The sequence below is a fragment of the Mastomys coucha genome, unplaced genomic scaffold (assembly GCF_008632895.1).
Source record: "Mastomys coucha isolate ucsf_1 unplaced genomic scaffold, UCSF_Mcou_1 pScaffold22, whole genome shotgun sequence".
NCBI lineage: Eukaryota > Metazoa > Chordata > Mammalia > Rodentia > Muridae > Mastomys > Mastomys coucha.
Window position 1 is genome coordinate 46037200 of NW_022196905.1, and position 17110 is coordinate 46054309.

Consider the following 17110-nt stretch of genomic DNA (forward strand, 5'->3'; position numbering starts at 1 on the left):
GATGAGACTGAACCTCTCCAGGCCTCTGTAACTTCCCACTGAGAGCACAGCATGAAATGGGAGAGTGGAAGCAAAGCCAAGAGACCTGGGTTAGGACCACATAGGCAAACAGGATGAGGTATACAAAGAAGTCATTCTAGAAATTGAATGACTCCCCTCACCCCTGCGCATTTATGTATTCTACGTACACAAATACACTACATTTTTCCTAGCTATTGATGTGAAGTTGTAACGTTTGAGTCATCAATAATGCTACAGTTTGGAAGCATGCATGCAACTGTTTTACCCAGGACTGCTTGGGCAATTTAAAGACCATCCAGGTAATCTGAGCTTGCCCATGCTAATGAGAGACATGGCTCTGAAGAACAGAGGGTGGTCCTTCTCTATGACATTAACCCAGTCCAGGAGCAGAGAAAGAGTGTGCTTAACTAACATTGTCTGCTTGCAGGATGATTACCATCATCACCATCATTGTTGTCATTGTCATTATGATTATTGTCATCATCACCTTCATCCATTCAAGAGGTCCTAACAACCCAGCTCACCCCCACCCACCCCTACCCGGGGAAATTTGCTGTCTTTGGAGATGGCTGAAGCTGAGCTCCGGACCCAAGCCTACTAGAGAGCATGAAGGTGCGGCTTCCTACCCTGGAAGTCACAATAAGCAATGCTCCCCACACTTGCTATCCTCAAACAGGACACCGCCGATAGTCTCCCGGTGCCAAGAGGACGTGTGTTCTGTGAGCATTCGCTGTCAGAGACAGACGCCACCATTTGCTGATTTAGAGAGAAATAAATGTTTATGAATGAATCACGGACATGAGTCCTTGGCTGGTGCATGAGGCCCAGCTGCAGTTTAGATGTCGCTGAGGGACAGGGAACAAAACAGTGAAGCAGGAAGGGTCCAGATTCTTTTTCAGCTGCCAGGCACCAGCAGGCTTAGTCCTGTGTGAGGCATCCCTAGCCCTTGAGTCAGAGACATTCAGTCCTTCTTTGACCCTTCCCCAGGTCACTCCTGTCATGGCCTTCCACGTTCTCTAACTCAAATTGTTTTATTTGCTGGAACCACTGTTTCCACTGGGTGCTGGGAGGCAGCCAGAGTGGAAGCCACTACGCTCTGAGTATTACCTGTGTTCATATTCTAATGCTAATCCTAGCTGTGTATCTGAGAAAGTCACCTAACCTTGCCAAGCCGGATGTGACTTGTGAATTTAAAACACAAGAAAATAAACATGATCTTATAGATACAACAGTGTCCATGCAAAAGGGTTTGTGTGCTAGGTGCACTAGCGCATGCCTTTAATCCCAACACTCAGGAGGCAGAGGCAGGTGGAGATCTCTGAGTTCAAGGCCAGCAGATCGACAGAGTGAGTTCCAGGACATCCAGAGCTACACAGAGAATCCCTGTCTCAAAAAGCCAAACATGATGCCTCCACTCTCCCATCTTAGAAACGAAATGATAGGGCCTGTGCTCTACTCTAGGACCTCAAGAATCTGTCGTCCACACACTAGTGTGTCTATTAGCTAATGAGCACCCTACTGGGGCCGAGAAAGCAATGTGCTCAGAGCTTTCTGCCCACAACAGGTACTCAAAGTGGCTTCCTCCTGTACTGAGACGGGTGCAGAGCCCTTGCTGAGGCTGAAAGGCCCACGTGACCCTCCTTATCTGCCCCAATACCATCACTGCTACCTTGTGTCTGTGCTTCCCCCATCCTAGTATCCATCCCAGACCCCTGGCGTTTGTACTGTCTCTGCCCCTAGCACAGCAAGTCACAGAACTGTCCACAGTCACTCCTGTCATCCTATTCAAGGCTCAGATTAAAGACTTCCTTAGACATCTCATCTCAGATGATGCTATTCCTCCCTAGGCCTCCTGCCTACTAATGCCTGCCTCTCTGCACACATCCACTTGTGGCACCTGACATCAGCTCTCTAGTAGCTCATTGTCCACAGCCTGGCATGGGGCTCTCCATGGGGATCTCTAAATGCTTGTCAGATCGGGCATGTCTCTCTGCCATGCTCCTCACAGCCCAGAGGCAGATCCTGATGTCCTCTCTTTTCAGAGGGCAAGATCAGTCTAGGGCCAGGTCTATGTGACCCCTGTGCATACTCTGCTGTGCATACTCTGATGCTGTCCATGGTGCTGAAACATGCTCAACCTGGGGAAGATCCACTCTGTATCCAGCTGGTCATGATGGTGCCCAGTCAGGTGAGGACACAAACCAGGAGAGACAAAGTCACTAGCTTAAGTCACAAATCCTAGGAATGACTGGGGTGACGTTGGTCCTGGCTGTCAAAGGCTTGTCCTCTACTGTAATCCTTCTCTATACAACAGGCAAACATCATGCAAAACACATACCCTTCTGCAGAACCTGCTCTGAGCTGGCATTTGTTATAACTTCCCATTGTAATCTTCAAAAATACCCTATGCTTAGGCCCGCCTTGGAACATCTGTACTTCATCCCCTAGATATCTGTCTGCCTTCCTCCAGGTCTCTGTGCCCTGGGCATATGTGTTCAGGACTTTCCCAAGCCCCACAGCAACACGCAGCTAGTCTCATGCTCTAGCCTTACTACCTAGCATCAATGATATATCCAGACTGTGCTCTGGCCAATAGACCTTCAACTCTAGGACCCTTTGTACAGAGCACAGGCACACTGTCCTACCGATATGGCACAGATGCAATGATGAAACCCCATTTCCCAGAACCTAGAAAAAGGACTTGTTTGTTTGTTCACTGGCTGGCTGGCTCTGACACAATTGAAGTCCCATGAGAGTAGGGACTCAAACATTTCCTGTGCCATCTGCAGAGCATATGTGTGGAATGAACCGAACTCATGGGCTACACGACACCCTGCCTCAAACCAAAGCAAAGGGTCTGATATGCTCCAAGTATGAACGGCTCATTAGGGTACCCCACTTCTAGAGGCCACTCAAACAGGGCTCCTCTGTGCAGCACCTAGAAACAGCTTTCCTAGCTCTCATCCAGGGCCATGATAAACAACCACAGCTGAACATACTTCCCTTTTTTTTTTTTTTAAATAAATGACATATACTTTAATTGGTCAGCTGCTTGCTCATTGGCCTGTCTTTATTGGTTGACGGTTTGGATCTCACTGTTTTGCAGGATCCATCCAACCACACCCCACAACCAGCAGTCACAGAAGGGCTCTGCAATTTTATGGGGCCAATGCCAGAACAAACAGAGGCACTTAGGGCTGCCAGTTGGTGAAATATAAAGCTTATTACTAAAGGCAGAGCCTGTGTTTCTCACAGACCGCTGAAAATGCAAGCGTTCGCATCTCTGCCCATTCCATACTGGTTTGGGGTCTGCTACCAGCCAAGTGCTATGATCTCTAACATGAAGCAAAATCACTGTCCCAGAGGACCTGGAAGGGGGTGGCTGCTGCAGGTACATCTTATAGGTGCTCCTTTTATACAGTACATTCCAGAGACCAGCATAAAAAATGATGCTTGTTGCTAGCCACGTCTGGGTGGTAATGAGAGGGCTGAGCTTGGAGGTCAGGTGTCATGTGACACACTACTCACTTAGACCATAGGCTCTCCTGGGGCACATACAAAGGTCCTGGGAAGTAATGGGCCCAGAAGAGGGAAGTCTGTGACTGCTGATGGCATGCTCAGGCAACACTGATGTGAGGGGCTTCTCAGGCAACACTGGCTCCTGACATGTTACAGGTTAAAGAAGCAACATGCTCCCATCCAAAGAACTCACTACACAGCAAGGACTGAGCACATAGTCATTAAATCTCATCACCCTGCCTCCTCATCTTTTCATACCAGACACTGTCTGATGACTTTATGTGTTTTATTCTCTGTCTGTCTCCCCAATCAGTATTTAGGCTCCCTAGTGGGGAGCCTTGTGCTTCTCAGCCTCTAATACAACTAGAATTCAGGAAGTTGCCAGGTGTGTGCTGGTAAACACAGAAAGAAGCCTGGCCACCACTGATTGTCATCTTACAGATGAGAACATGGAGACCCCAGAAAATGACCCAGTGTCCTAAGATCACTCACACACTGGCAGTCAGAGCAGGAGGAATACACACTTGGGCCTGGGCATGACTGAAGAACAGGACTTCCTGGGTTGCCCCCATTGCTGCTCTTTAGCCAGATCTTCTGGGAGGCATTTTTTTTTCCTAGACTGCAGATATCAGTTCTGCGGTATGTTCACTATATGTCAACTTGACACAAGCTACAATCATACAAAAGAAGGGAACTTTGATTGAGAAACTGCCTCCATAGGACCAGGCTGTCAGCAAGCCTGTAGGAGGTTCTCTTAATGATTGATGGGGGAGGACCCAGCCCATTGTGAGTTGGATCACCCTAGGCAGGTGGTCCTGGGTTCTATAGGAAAGCAAGCTTAGCAAGCTGTGAGGAGCAAGCCAGTATGCAACATCGCTCTATGACCTCTGCATCAGCTCCTGCCTCCAAGTTCCTGTCCTGCTTGAGTTCCTGCCTTGACTTTCTTTGATGATGAACTGTGATATGGAAGTGTAAGCCAAATAAACCCTTCCTTGCATTGGTCATGGTGTTTCATCACCGCAATAGTAACCCTGACTAAGATAGGGGTTTGATGTTTGTTATGACATCAGTTCTGATGCCAAGATCAGTTCTGATACCAAGTTCCACTGTAAGCTTTCTCTGTCAGCAAGATGGTGCCAGCTCCCATCTTAAGACTTAGATAGCCTCTACAAGTTTACTATTGAATTTTTAGATACACAAAGATTCTCTTCTTCTGCCTTTACTCTTCTCTCTACTATAAGAGAAGTCAGGTAGAGACCAGATGTGTTGAGATTATTCAGAGCAAGCTCAGAACAAATGGGAGTATTCTCTCATAACTGGTTCTTACAGTCATCCTTACAGCTGACAGCAAGGGCATCCACCATCCTCAAGGATTTCCCAAGGTGATGATGGGTGGTGCCTGGACCCTTTCTTCTCCCAGAGTCCTCAATGACCTTTAAACACTGAAATTTTAATCCCAACACGGAGGAGGTAGAGACATGGGCATCCCTGGGGCTTGCTAGCTAGCTAGTCAGTCAACAAGTTCCAGATTCAGCAAGAGACTCTGTTTCAAAAAGATAAAAGGAAAGTGACTGAGGAAACACATGACATGGATCCGTAGATGCACATACATGCACAAACATGTATAAGCATACACATGCACTTGTAAACACCCACACATGTGTGTGCATGCACTCACACCCACACACATATACCCTGAAATTTTGAGGAAGGGGCAGCTTCTGGTGGGTCTCAGTCGTCATGCCTCTCATCTAGTTTTGGCTGGGGGTTAATATTTATCTAGGTGCATTCTTGTTCCCTTGGCCACCAGTCAGAGGGATGTCAGGTGGATAGAATCCAAGCACCCCCTCCAAACACACATATGTTACAAGACACCTGTCCCCTTAGCTTATGCAAATACTTAGCTGTCAGAGCTGCTGTAGTTGCAAACCCTCTGGAAGCCATTTGGAAGTGCTTTATGGAGCGTGGGGTGCCAAGGCTCTAGCTAAACAAATAGAAAAATGAGTCTCTCTGAAAATATTCAAAGAAGGTCATTTCCTGTTACCTTAGTGCCCATGAGTGCTTAATACCCATAGTCTGCCTTCCTACGGTGTGATGAAGGGTCCCTGTTGAAATGGTGGCTTGGAGTTAAAGGCACGGGGCTTCATTCAGCAAACATTGCTCTTGGACCCTACTTGGTCTCCAAGTAGAAAGTACCTACTCATAAAGTATGCTGAGAGAAATGGGACTGGCCATGAGCAGGGTGGTCATGGATACCCTCTGGCCACTGGAAGTTGTCCTCTGCCCTTGCACCTATCAGGCCTTCCCAAAGGATCCCAGGTGGAGATGCTATTTGTCCCTTGTTGAGATATTTTGCTTTTCTAGAACTTTTGTTCCAATTTCTGAGTTCTTCACATCACATGCTGGTGATGTGGAAGGGGAGTTCTGTACTCTGATCTCTTCTTCCTCTCTTACTTGCACTTCTTCATCCCACCCTCAACTTGGCTAGGATCTGGAGTTCCTCCACCTCTGACTCCCAAGTACTGGAATTATGAGCCACCACACCAGCGCCTTGGCTGCTCCTTTGGTTCTCTTTATCCCTTCCCAGCATCATTCATTCAGTCGATACATTGACTCTGTGTAGGGAACTAAGCATGGAGGGCTGAAGCATGGGCCAAGCACTCATCTTCTGAGCACTGCCCCCTGGAGTCACCAGGTCACACAAGTGTCAGGGCAAGGAACAGAGCCAAAGACAGAGAGCAAAGACTATACCTCACACATGATCCGGTAACAGCTGATCTGCCAAGAATGGGAATAGGTGGAAAGGGGAATGAAGGAGAAGGCCCCAGAGTGCCTGGTAGGTGCAAAGATCCCATGGCACAAGGCAGCATGGCAGACAGACTGAAACCAGAATGAGAAGACGATATTAGCCAGATGGTAGCTGGAAAATTCTGCAGGGGGCAGACCATGGACACCTGGCACATGATGACAAGGACGTGGCCTGCGTCTGGAAGCCACACATGGCATGATGAATCAAAACAAGAAAAATAAACAACCATCAAACACACACACACATGCACACACACATACACACACACACACACACACACACACACACACATGTGCGCATGCACATGCACAGCAGTCACCTTTGCTTTCCTTGAAGTATCAATTGCTATCATTGCTTCCTGAAATTTCTAATGCTTAAAAAGCAAAAGAAGGCTGAGGGAATTGCTCAGGGTTAAATCCTTGCTGCTCAAACGGGAGGACTGGGATTTGGATTCTCCAAATGCACACAAATGCCAGGTGAGCATAAGGGCTTGCCTCTAATTCTAGCTTCAGAAGGTGGAGACAGGCCATTCCTAGAGCAAGCTAACTACTGAGATTGGACACATCAGCATTCTCAAGGTTTGATTGAGAGACCCTGCCTCAAACCATAAGATCAAGAGTGGTAGAGGAAGAATCCTGAGAGCAACCTTGAGCCTGCATGTGCACACACTCACACACACACACACACACACACACACACACAGAGAGAGAGAAAGAGAGAGAGAGAGACAGAGAGAGAGAGACAGAGAGAGAGACAGACAGACAGACAGACAGACAGACAGAGACAGAGAGAGACAGAGAAGACAGAGATACAGAGAGAGAGAGACAGAGAAAATGGCAAAAGATCAAGAAGTGACCAGCTGATGAAGCAGAAAGGTAGTTAGAAAAGTTAAAGTCAGGCGTAACTCAGAATAACAAAAGGAAATAGGGAAATAATATAATACTAAAAAAAGAAGCATGAATCAAAAATAATCACATTTCAAACGATTTCACTGGGCTTATGGGGTCTCCCAAATCTACCCTGTGTTTTTATGAGCTTAAAGAAAACAACTGCACATTTTATTAGAAAGACCATGCTCTGTTACTGCTGGAGGAAGGGACTACCAGAGCTGACCTTTAACCTCTAACCTATGTGATACATCAGCCACATGGGAGCCTGCTGGGCTTCTGGGGTGCTACTGAGAACCCTCTCTAGGCATTCTTACTCATCCCTATTTCACAACCATAAATAATAAAGCCAAGCTTTTCAAACTTCTGTTAAATACAGAGATTGTTTACTTACTTTGCAGTAGGCAGGAAGGAAAAGATGGATGATAGTGTATGCCTTTAGTCTCAGCAGAGGAATGCAGATCTCTGTGAAGACATGGGTAGCATAATCTACATCCAAATTCCTGGCCAGCCAGAACTACATAGTGAAATGCTGTCTCAAAAATGAATAAATGAAGACCTTGCCCATTTAAAACTATTTTTATTTATCTATTTAATTATTAATGTGACTGTGTGCATGTATGTGCTTTATGCCCTGGAACTGTGAGCTAAAACAGACATCTATGTGCACTCTTAGAGAACAGAAGAGGGCACTGGGCACTCCTCTCTGTTGTGTTCCACCTCTCCCTTTGACACAAGGTCTCCCCACGAACCTAGAGCTCTCGTTTTCTTCATGAGACTGGAAGCCATCAAGCCAAGGGAATGTTCTGTCCTTGCCACCAACTCAGAGCTGGAGTTACAGACACATTCAGGACACCAGGCTTGTTAAGTGGAAGCCAGAATCTACACGCTGGTTCTCAAGTGTGGGCAACAAGTACCTTTAACTGCTAAGCCATTTCTCCAACCCTATCTTCCATTGCAATAACAAAATACCTGCGGCCAGGTACTTTATAAAGTAAAGAGCTTTTCTTGACTCACATCTCTAGAAGATTTCTAGTGAGGGCCTCTACTGGCTGGTTTTGTGTGTCAATTTAACACAAGTTAGAGTCATCAGAGAGGAAGGAGCCTCTGTTGAAGAAATGCCTCTATGAGACCTGGCTGTAAGGTATTTTCTCAATTTGTGATCAACAGGGCAGGACCTAGTCCATTGTGGGTGGTGTCATCCCTGGGCTGGTGGTCCTGGGTTCTATAAGAAAGCAAGTTGAGCAAGCCAGGGGGAGCAAGCCAGTAAGCAGCATCCTCCATGGTCTCTGCATCAGCTCCTGCCTCCGGGTTCCAGTCCCGCCTCAGTTCTTGTCCTGACTTTCCCCAGTGATGGACTGTGATCTGAAAGTGTAAGCCAAATAAACCCTTTCCTCCCCAACTTGTTATTTTGGTCGAGATGTTTCATCATAGCAATACAACTCTGACTGAGACAGGGCCTAATGGCTGCAGTCCAATCGGTGGATGCAGAAGATGTCAGGTGGGGAGAGAGGAAGTGAGACAGCAGAGAGGGGTCAGCTGCTCCTGTGATCCTGACTTGTGGACAACTAGAAACCCAGTTTACTCCAGTAAACAGGTAAGTAGTCCCTTGGTAAGGGCATTCATGACCCAACCTGCTAGAGCCTATTCCTGATTTTTTTTTTAATGTTTCTTTTTTGTTTATTCTTCTCTTGTATATTCTATCCCATCCACAGTTTCTCCTCCCTCCTCTCCTCCCAACCCTCTCCACTCCCTGCCCTCTCCTCCAGATCCACTCTTCCTCCTCCTCTGTTTTTCTTGAGAAAAGAGCAGGCCTCCTAGGGATATCAACGGAACACAACACAGCAAGTTACAGTAAGACTAGGCACAAACCGTCATACCAAGGCTGGACAAGGCAACCCAGTAGGAGGAAAATAGTTCCAAAAAGCAGGCCAAAGAGTCAGAAACACTCCACTTCTGCTGTTAGGAGTCCCACAAGAACACCAAGCTACACAACTATAACAAATGTACAAAGGACCTAAGTCAACCCATGCAGGCTATGAGCCCTGCTTAGTTGATTCTGTGGGTTCTTTTCTTGTGCCCTCTGCTCCTCTGGCTCCTACAATTCATCCTCCTCGCCTTCTGTGTAGTTCCCTGAGCTCTGCCTAAGGTTTAACTACATAGACCCCACTTCTTGAATGTCCTACCTCTTTCCAGAGCTGTCACTGGGGACTGTGGTGGGCAGTCTTAATTGTCAGCTTGACATTTCACAATAGAAACAGATGACTGAGCGGGGCTGTGAGGAATTTCCCAGGTTAGATCAAGTGACCTGTGAAGACCCAGCCTAAACATAGGCTCTGGGAGCGATTTGATGGGCTGGAGTCAGGATTGAATAGAAGGAGAAAACATAGTATGGTATCACCTTTTCCTGCCTCTGCCTTCTGTTCCTGCCACAGTACCTTTCTCACCATGGCACTTCCTCAAGTTGCTTTTGTCAAGAGCCTAACATAGCAGCCAAATTTCAGGTGCAGGGAAGCCAGCATACTCAAACCCTCCTGGTTTCCCATCTACCAGTCAGCCGGGACCCTCTGATCTCTCACTGTGGAAGTGTCCCCTCTAGGCAATTTTCTCCCAGAAAGTACTAAGCATGTTTTGGTTCTGGTTTGGTTTGGTTTGTTTGTTTGTTTTAAATGAACATCTTCAGCAATGGTGCCTCCCACTAAGGAACAACAACTCCCTACAGGCGCAAAAGCCACCTTCATTTGTCAAGGAATTTGATTCCATCCAGAAAACATCTCCCCAAGAAAGCATCCCTGAACACCCAGACACATAATATAGCTTTTCTGAGTCAAAATCTAACGCCCTTTTTATTGCAAATGCTGCCTCTGGCAAAGGGCTGAAAATTAATCTACCAGGGCCAGGCAAAACAGAAAAATTATTTGGGGGTGGGTTTGGGAGGGGTAGAATTTAACTTCAGTACTTTTTCTTCTGTTTTTCCATTGGACTTTTGTTCGTAGCTTCAGCTGGGAGAGAGTGAGTGCACACATTTAGTTTGGAGTTTATGAGTTCATATTTTATAATTAACGTTGCCAACAGGGGAGTTTGATTAATGCCGAGCAGTGGATTTTGAGCAATGTTCCATACAAATTGCCAAATTTAGCAATAAAGTAAATTGGTGATGTGAACATCATTAGTAGAATGACTACTTAAAATTCAAATCATCTGAGCCACAAATCCATTATTTGTATAGAAGGGAGGAAGTATCACATTTGGTTTTATTTTGCCCTCAACCACATGTTGTCTACCACCAAGCTGAATACAGCAAAAGTTCTACAGTGGGTTGGAATAATATTTCAGAGCAGCCCAGAAACACACACATATGCATGCACGTGCACACACAAAGGGGCTGTGATAAAGACAAACGGTGAGTTCTCATTATTGCAAATATAAAAATCTGTAACAATCCCTTTCAATCAGTGCTGCCGTGCATTTCCTAATGTGCTACGCACACAGTCACTTCCCATGCAAACCCATGTGGTGAGCTCTCTCCTGTCAACATTCACAGTACCTTGTTGTCACCCTGGACCTCTCCAAGCCTCTGCCGAAGTTCTTTCATCTCTTCTCCCAGATGCTTATTCCTGTCCTGCGATTCTCTCAGCAGCTGTGCAAGATTAGCCTGCAAACATCAACACAGCACAACAGCAATCAGTATGGAGGTATGAACCAATGTGGGCTTTCCTGACGTATGGATGCTAGCATCCAGCTCAGCTGCATCCCACAGAGCCCAGTGCAAGTTAACGTGTGCATGTGTGTGTGTGTGTGTGTGTGTGTGTGTGTGTGAGAGAGAGAGAGAGAGAGAGAGAGAGAGAGAGAGAGAGAGAGAGAGAGAGAGAGAGAGAGAGAGAGAGGAAGCAACAAGCATTCAAAACAAGCATTCAAGCCGCACAGGGACAGCTCAAGGAGACTGGGGGGACGTGGGCAGCAAACCTCCATTATTTAGAGAGGTTCTTTGTTTCCAGAATGGCTTACAAGAACAGACAGGTTACAGAGGAATCAGCCATATTTGACTATTTCAAACTTTTCCTAAGAGCTTGTCTCTAAGATGTCTATCCTGGGGGGTTTCTGGGCAAGCATGAGGACATGAGTTCAAATCCCTGACACCCACATAAAAGTCAGACAGGGCTGTGTACACAGATATTGCCTAGTGCTGTGGGGGAGGAGACAGGAAAGTCTCTGGGGGTTGCTTGCTGGCTGCTAGCCTAGCTCTAAGCTCAGTGAGAGACCCTGCCTGGAAGGAATAAGTTATGAATGATAAAGCAGGACATCTGATGTCCTTCTCTGGTCTTTGCACATTCACAAGCATATACTTGCACATATATACCCACACACATGCATGCAGGTAATAGAACATCCATTTTCAAATTGTGGGTAGTGTTCAGTTCTCCAGTTAGGGCCAGCAATGTATTTTCTCACTTCAGTCATTTCTTCTACTCCTTCAGATGTGTCTTGTTAAATGAGTTCTTCTTTGTTATTTCAGTGCCCAGAATTTGTGTATACACATGTGTATACATATGTATATGCATGTGTGTTTGTCCATGCAACAGGCAGGCAGGGGTTGATATTGAATGTTTTCCTCAATTGCTCCCCATCTTATTTTTTTTTTGAGAGTCTCTCTCACTGAATCTAGAGTGTACCAATCCCACTAGGCCAGTGGTTCTCAGCCTGTGGGACAGGACCCCTTTTGGGGGCCACATATCAGATTGTCTACATACCAGGTATTTAAATTGCAATTCATAACACTAGCAAAATCACAGTTATGAAGTAGTAATAAAATAATTTTATGGCTGGAGGATCACCACAACATGAGGAACTCTATCAAAGGATCATAGCACTAGGAAGGTTGAGAAGCACTGCTCTAGGCTATCTGGCCAAGGAGCCCCAAGGAGCCCTCTGTCTCTGCCTCCTCAACAATGGGATTACAGCTGTACACTGCTGTGTCTATGTCTTACATGTGTGCTGGTGATCATACTCAGGTTTGTTTGCAGCAAACACGTCACCCATGATGCCATCTTCCCTGGCTAAATGCCCAGAATTTTGGTTGCCATTCTAAAAGGTAGCCATCTCCAACTTAGGAATCCAGTTGTGATTCTTTAGTCTCTTGGGCTGTCTCCCACCTCACTGTTTCCTTATGATGGCCCTTGTAGTGCCCAAGAGTCAAGGTTATTGCTTTCTACTCCAGTCTTCAGAACAGAACATCACCCACCACCGCTACCACAAGCTTCCTCTCTCACAAGCATCGCCTATGTTTTGTCCATACCAGCTCCATTCCTTTCCCCCAGAGCAGCATAGCTGGCACCTTCTGATGTGCACTCAACTCCCCTTGGGATTCTCCTGAACTTCTGACACCCTTTATGCAGCTTCATGCTTCCCTCCACTCAGCCTTCAACTGGCCCTCATTCACTGGTCTGCAGAAAACTACCCTGATTACAACCCATAACTTGTTCTGACTCCCATCCCACTGGCCATGATCTCATCTACCTTTAGCAAAGACAACCACTGAGGAAGATGGCCATTCATACAGGGCTTGTGCATGGGTGTGTGTCTACAAGCCTCAGAGTGAGGATGAAGGAAGGAGAAAGCTGGTCCCTCACAGAAATCACTCAGAGAGGCATATAGGGAGATACGGCCTAGAGTCCTTCATGCTGAAGTTGAGGAAACCCAAATCCAGAGCTATAAATGGACAACCCACCTCTAGTGGCTACATCTCCAAGGCCTTCAAGGCTTCACTTCAGGGAACAATTACGTTTATTAGAAAGAGGCAGCAAAGGAAAGAATATAAAGATAAAATTTTCACCCATTCTTGATTCCCCCTTCATCGGGCCTCTGTAGCTCCTTGGTTGGGACAGCTTTCTGCCTCTTCCTCCATGGTATCCAACCTCTATGTTGCTTCTTTGCTCCTACATGTCAGGCCTGATTCCATCTTAGTGCCTGCACCCTCTGTCAACTCCTTCAGGCTTCTGTATAGAGGTCACCAGTCCCCATAGGACTGTCCCCCTGGACCATCTGATTTAACATGGCCCCCCTCCCTTTGCTTCTGTGCCTTTTGTCTGAGGTGCGTGCCATCTCCTAACATACCATATAATTTACTTCATGGTTTATTGCTCACTGTTTATTTCCTGACTCCCTCTTCCTGCTAAAGCATAAGTTCCATGAAGGGCGAGAAACTTGGTTCTCTCTCCTCCCCTCTCTCAAAATGCTCCATAGCACAGCTAGAAGAGGAAATGAGAAGCTGAGCTGAATGCTCTGGCCTCAGCACCGGGAGTAAAATGCACCAACTGCCGAAACCAGTCGCTAATAACACGGAGCCTTGCCTGGGACAAACCCTCAGCCCCCTGCGTTCCAGGCTCCTTTCTGTTTCTCCATTCCACAGTGCATGCTAAATTTTAAACCCCACATTTGCATGGCTCAGAGCTTACAATATCTTGCTTCCCACTTCCCCAGAATTCTGCTCTCATGAAATACAATGTTGATGGTGGATGAGGAAGGCTAGACTCCCCTTTGTAGACAGAGAAACGAGGAACCATTGCGGCCAACTGACTGTGGAAAGTTCTCTGTGGGGAATGGAAGTTACTTCTGTTTTGTCCTTAGCTGCATGAGGAATTTCTCCATCTGCAGAAGGGAACTAAGCCTGTACCTTCCATTTGGTGACCTGAAATGTCCACAGTAAACACAGAATGTTGAAGCCCAGGCTGGGCATCCAGGGGGTGCTGCTAAAAGCCCTCCTCCATGGCTATAACTCAAGCATCCAGAAGACAAGAGTTGTGGGAACACGAAAGGTCCTTCCTTGGCCACATTTGGCTCTGTATGATTCTGTACCTGCACTGTTCATTCTTCAGTCCTTTATTTACACAAATGTTCATTAGGTGTCTGCTTTGTGCTGGCCATCATCTTAGCAACAAACAAAAGAGATGAAATTCTGTGATCTTGTGAACTCACGTGTAGCTGTCTACATGTTACATTACATGGCATGGAATAAGAGTGACTCACTAGGTCAGGTACTAAGTTTCTAGAGAAACAGGAAGCAAGTACAGGAAGCAGAGTGTGCCGAGGAGACCATATTGAAAAGGAGATCCTGGACCTCGTGGTCATCCTGGGGGAAGGATCCAGGCAGAGAAGGAGCATTCCTCACCTTTCATCTCAAGCTCTTTCAGGGAAACAGTTCAAAGACACAAGGAAGTCTGGGTACAGGGTCCCCAAGTGAAAGTAAGAGGTGTTCTTGATTGGCATTTTCTGGTTCTTTCCCCTTGTCTCACTTCCACTAAACCCCAGAAAGTTCCTAGGATCTTCTTAGTAACTTGGCAGCAGCATCCTCCCAGATGGAAGGGTGGGCACCAAGTAGAAGGATGGTCTCCAGGGAGAAACTACTGCCACCTGTACTACCACCTGTACTACCACCACCAGTGCTGCCACCTGTACTACCACCACCAGTGTTGCCACCTGTACTACCACCTGTACTACCACCACCAGTGTTGCCACCTGTACTACCACCTGTACGGCCACCTGTGCTGCCACCTGTACCTTTCCATGAGCAGCAAACAAAACTCAAAAGCAAATCAAAGCACAAAGCCTGCCACACACCTAGAGTCCCCCTTTTCAACCAGTAATGGCTTAATCCCCTTTGGGGCAGGCTACTACCCAACATTCAGAAACTACTGGCACTGAATTAATAAACCCAGGGTAACTCAATCTCATGCAGCAAAAGACCAGCACTCCAGTCCATCCTCGATCAGTGCTCTTGTGCAATGCAGTCACCATGAATTATTAGGAAAATAAATTTAAGAAAACCCCAAGTGTTTTAAAACTATGCCCGAAAGATTGTTCTAAAAGCCTCTGAAAGCTTGTTCCCAATTTCCCTGTCTATCTTGTCATGAACCAGAAACAATTAGGTTGCATCAAGGCTCTGGACCTAGGGCCTGGTTCTGAGAAGTGATGACCCTGGTGATCCCGGATATTTTGGCATAGAACAGGGCAGGTACCCAGGATAAATACACAAGATCCCAGAAAATGCTTGGGTATCAGCCTGGGCTGCAACAGGGAAGGCTTTCAGAGAACCAGAGCCATGTTATCAAACCTTATTTAGTCTGCATCCCAACTGAAAGCCATGCAATAGCAATTCCGTCAGACACCACCATCACCCACAACGCAGTGGATGGTCAGTTGGAATCACAATACCTTTGGGGCTGTGAGTTCAAGGAAAATCTACCCCAGCCTTGAACTTGACCTCAAAAGTAACAGTGAGGGAAGGAGCACCCTTGCCTTAAAGCTAATGACTGTAATTCTTTTTATACTTATCAGGCAGGGTTGTCAACACACACTCTTTCTCTATTCAAGCCCTCCACCTTCTCAACTCCAAAACAGTAACTGAAAACTAGAAAATGTCTATTCTGCTAAGGTACCCAATTCCTTGAGGTACACCTGAAAGGCAGCAAGAGGGGGGGTTACACATTTCAAAGAGCTTGGGCTAGAGGAGGAAAGTTCACACAATTCTTCAGCCAAAAATAACACCCATGACTCACACACTCACTCTAACAATCCATCAAGCGAGCAGGTGGTGGCTGCTTATAATTTATCAGCTATGCAGAGCACGCTGTTCTGCCTGTTATTGAGAAGGACTCTGTGGCCATCAGTTTGGAATAACACGTTGTGAAGGAAATGTCAGGGAGAATGTGACAAGGTACTACAGCTTCAGAGGGAAGGGACATGGGCCCAGGAGAATACTTCCTTTCTATCCCCAGGGCAGATGGTGGCCCAGTAGAAAAGCTCAAAAAGGCATATGAAGGAGCCTCTTGTAAATATTCAGATCAAGCTAGAAAAGGTTGACACGGTCTCCTTGGTAGTAGGAGTGAGTACAGAATACAGTGTGCACACTATGGACTCCTCACCCTTAAGTCCCTCTGTCTGGGAGTTAGCCTACTGAAGTTGTAACAGAGGACCCATGAAGGGTTCAGCCACTGATGATGCCTGTTGAGCCTGACAACTGAGTTCAATCCCTGGAACCCACGTGGTGGAAGATAACTAACTAACTCCCACAACCTGTCCTCTGGCACATGAGCACACCCACAAATAAATACATAAAATATAACAAAATATTGTCATTGTGATGGGGGAAGAGAGAAGAGAGATCTGATAGAATAAGATGGGGAGAGAGGGTACCCAGAAGGCTTGGTGCTCCAGAGGACCAGAGCTTCCAAGAGCCTATGACACCTGGTCCAGAGGCTCAGACACACCCTCACCACATGCACATTCACACATAGACACGGACATACAGTTAACATCTAACCTTAGTAGGGAGAGGTGAGGCTTAAAGGCTATTGGCACAATGTACTCTGGAGAGTCTTCCCTTTAAGAAGGGGAAGCTCAGGTCCCAGGACAGGGTGGGATGGATGGTGTATGCTGAGCTGGATAGTTTTTCACGTCAACTTGACACAAGCTAGGGTCATCTGGGAAGAAGGACTCTTAATTGAGACAGTGCCTCTGTGGGCAAGTCTGTGGTGCATTTTATTGATTGATGAATGATGTGGTAGGGCCTAACATACTGTGAGCAGTGCCACCCCTGGGCTGGCAGTCCTAGGTGCTATAAGAAGGTAGGCTAAACAAGCTAGTAAGAAACATTCCTCTATGGCCTCTGCATTAGTTACTACCTCCAGGTTCCTTATGGCCTCCGCATCAGTTACTACCTCCAGGTTCCTCTATGGCCTCTGCATCAGTTACTACCTCCAGATTCCTCTATGGCCTCCATATCAGTTACTACCTCCAGGTTCCTCTATGGCCTCTGCATCAGTTACTACCTCCAGGTTCCTTGTGGCCTCTGTATCAGTTACTACCTCCAGGTTCC

At 46.6% G+C, this 17110-nt stretch overlaps 1 protein-coding gene across 3 annotated transcripts in view; it reads right to left on the reverse strand.

Annotated features, from left to right (window-relative positions):
• Ccdc149 (coiled-coil domain containing 149) overlaps positions 1 to 17110 on the reverse strand; it is a 98100-nt gene that overhangs the window by 32170 nt on the left and 48820 nt on the right. For all 3 annotated transcript variants that reach the window (XM_031342271.1, XM_031342273.1, XM_031342272.1), the window contains one exon: positions 10784 to 10891. In XM_031342271.1, coding sequence (XP_031198131.1) covers positions 10784 to 10891 — 108 coding nt within the window. The remainder of the gene's footprint in view (positions 1 to 10783; positions 10892 to 17110) is intronic.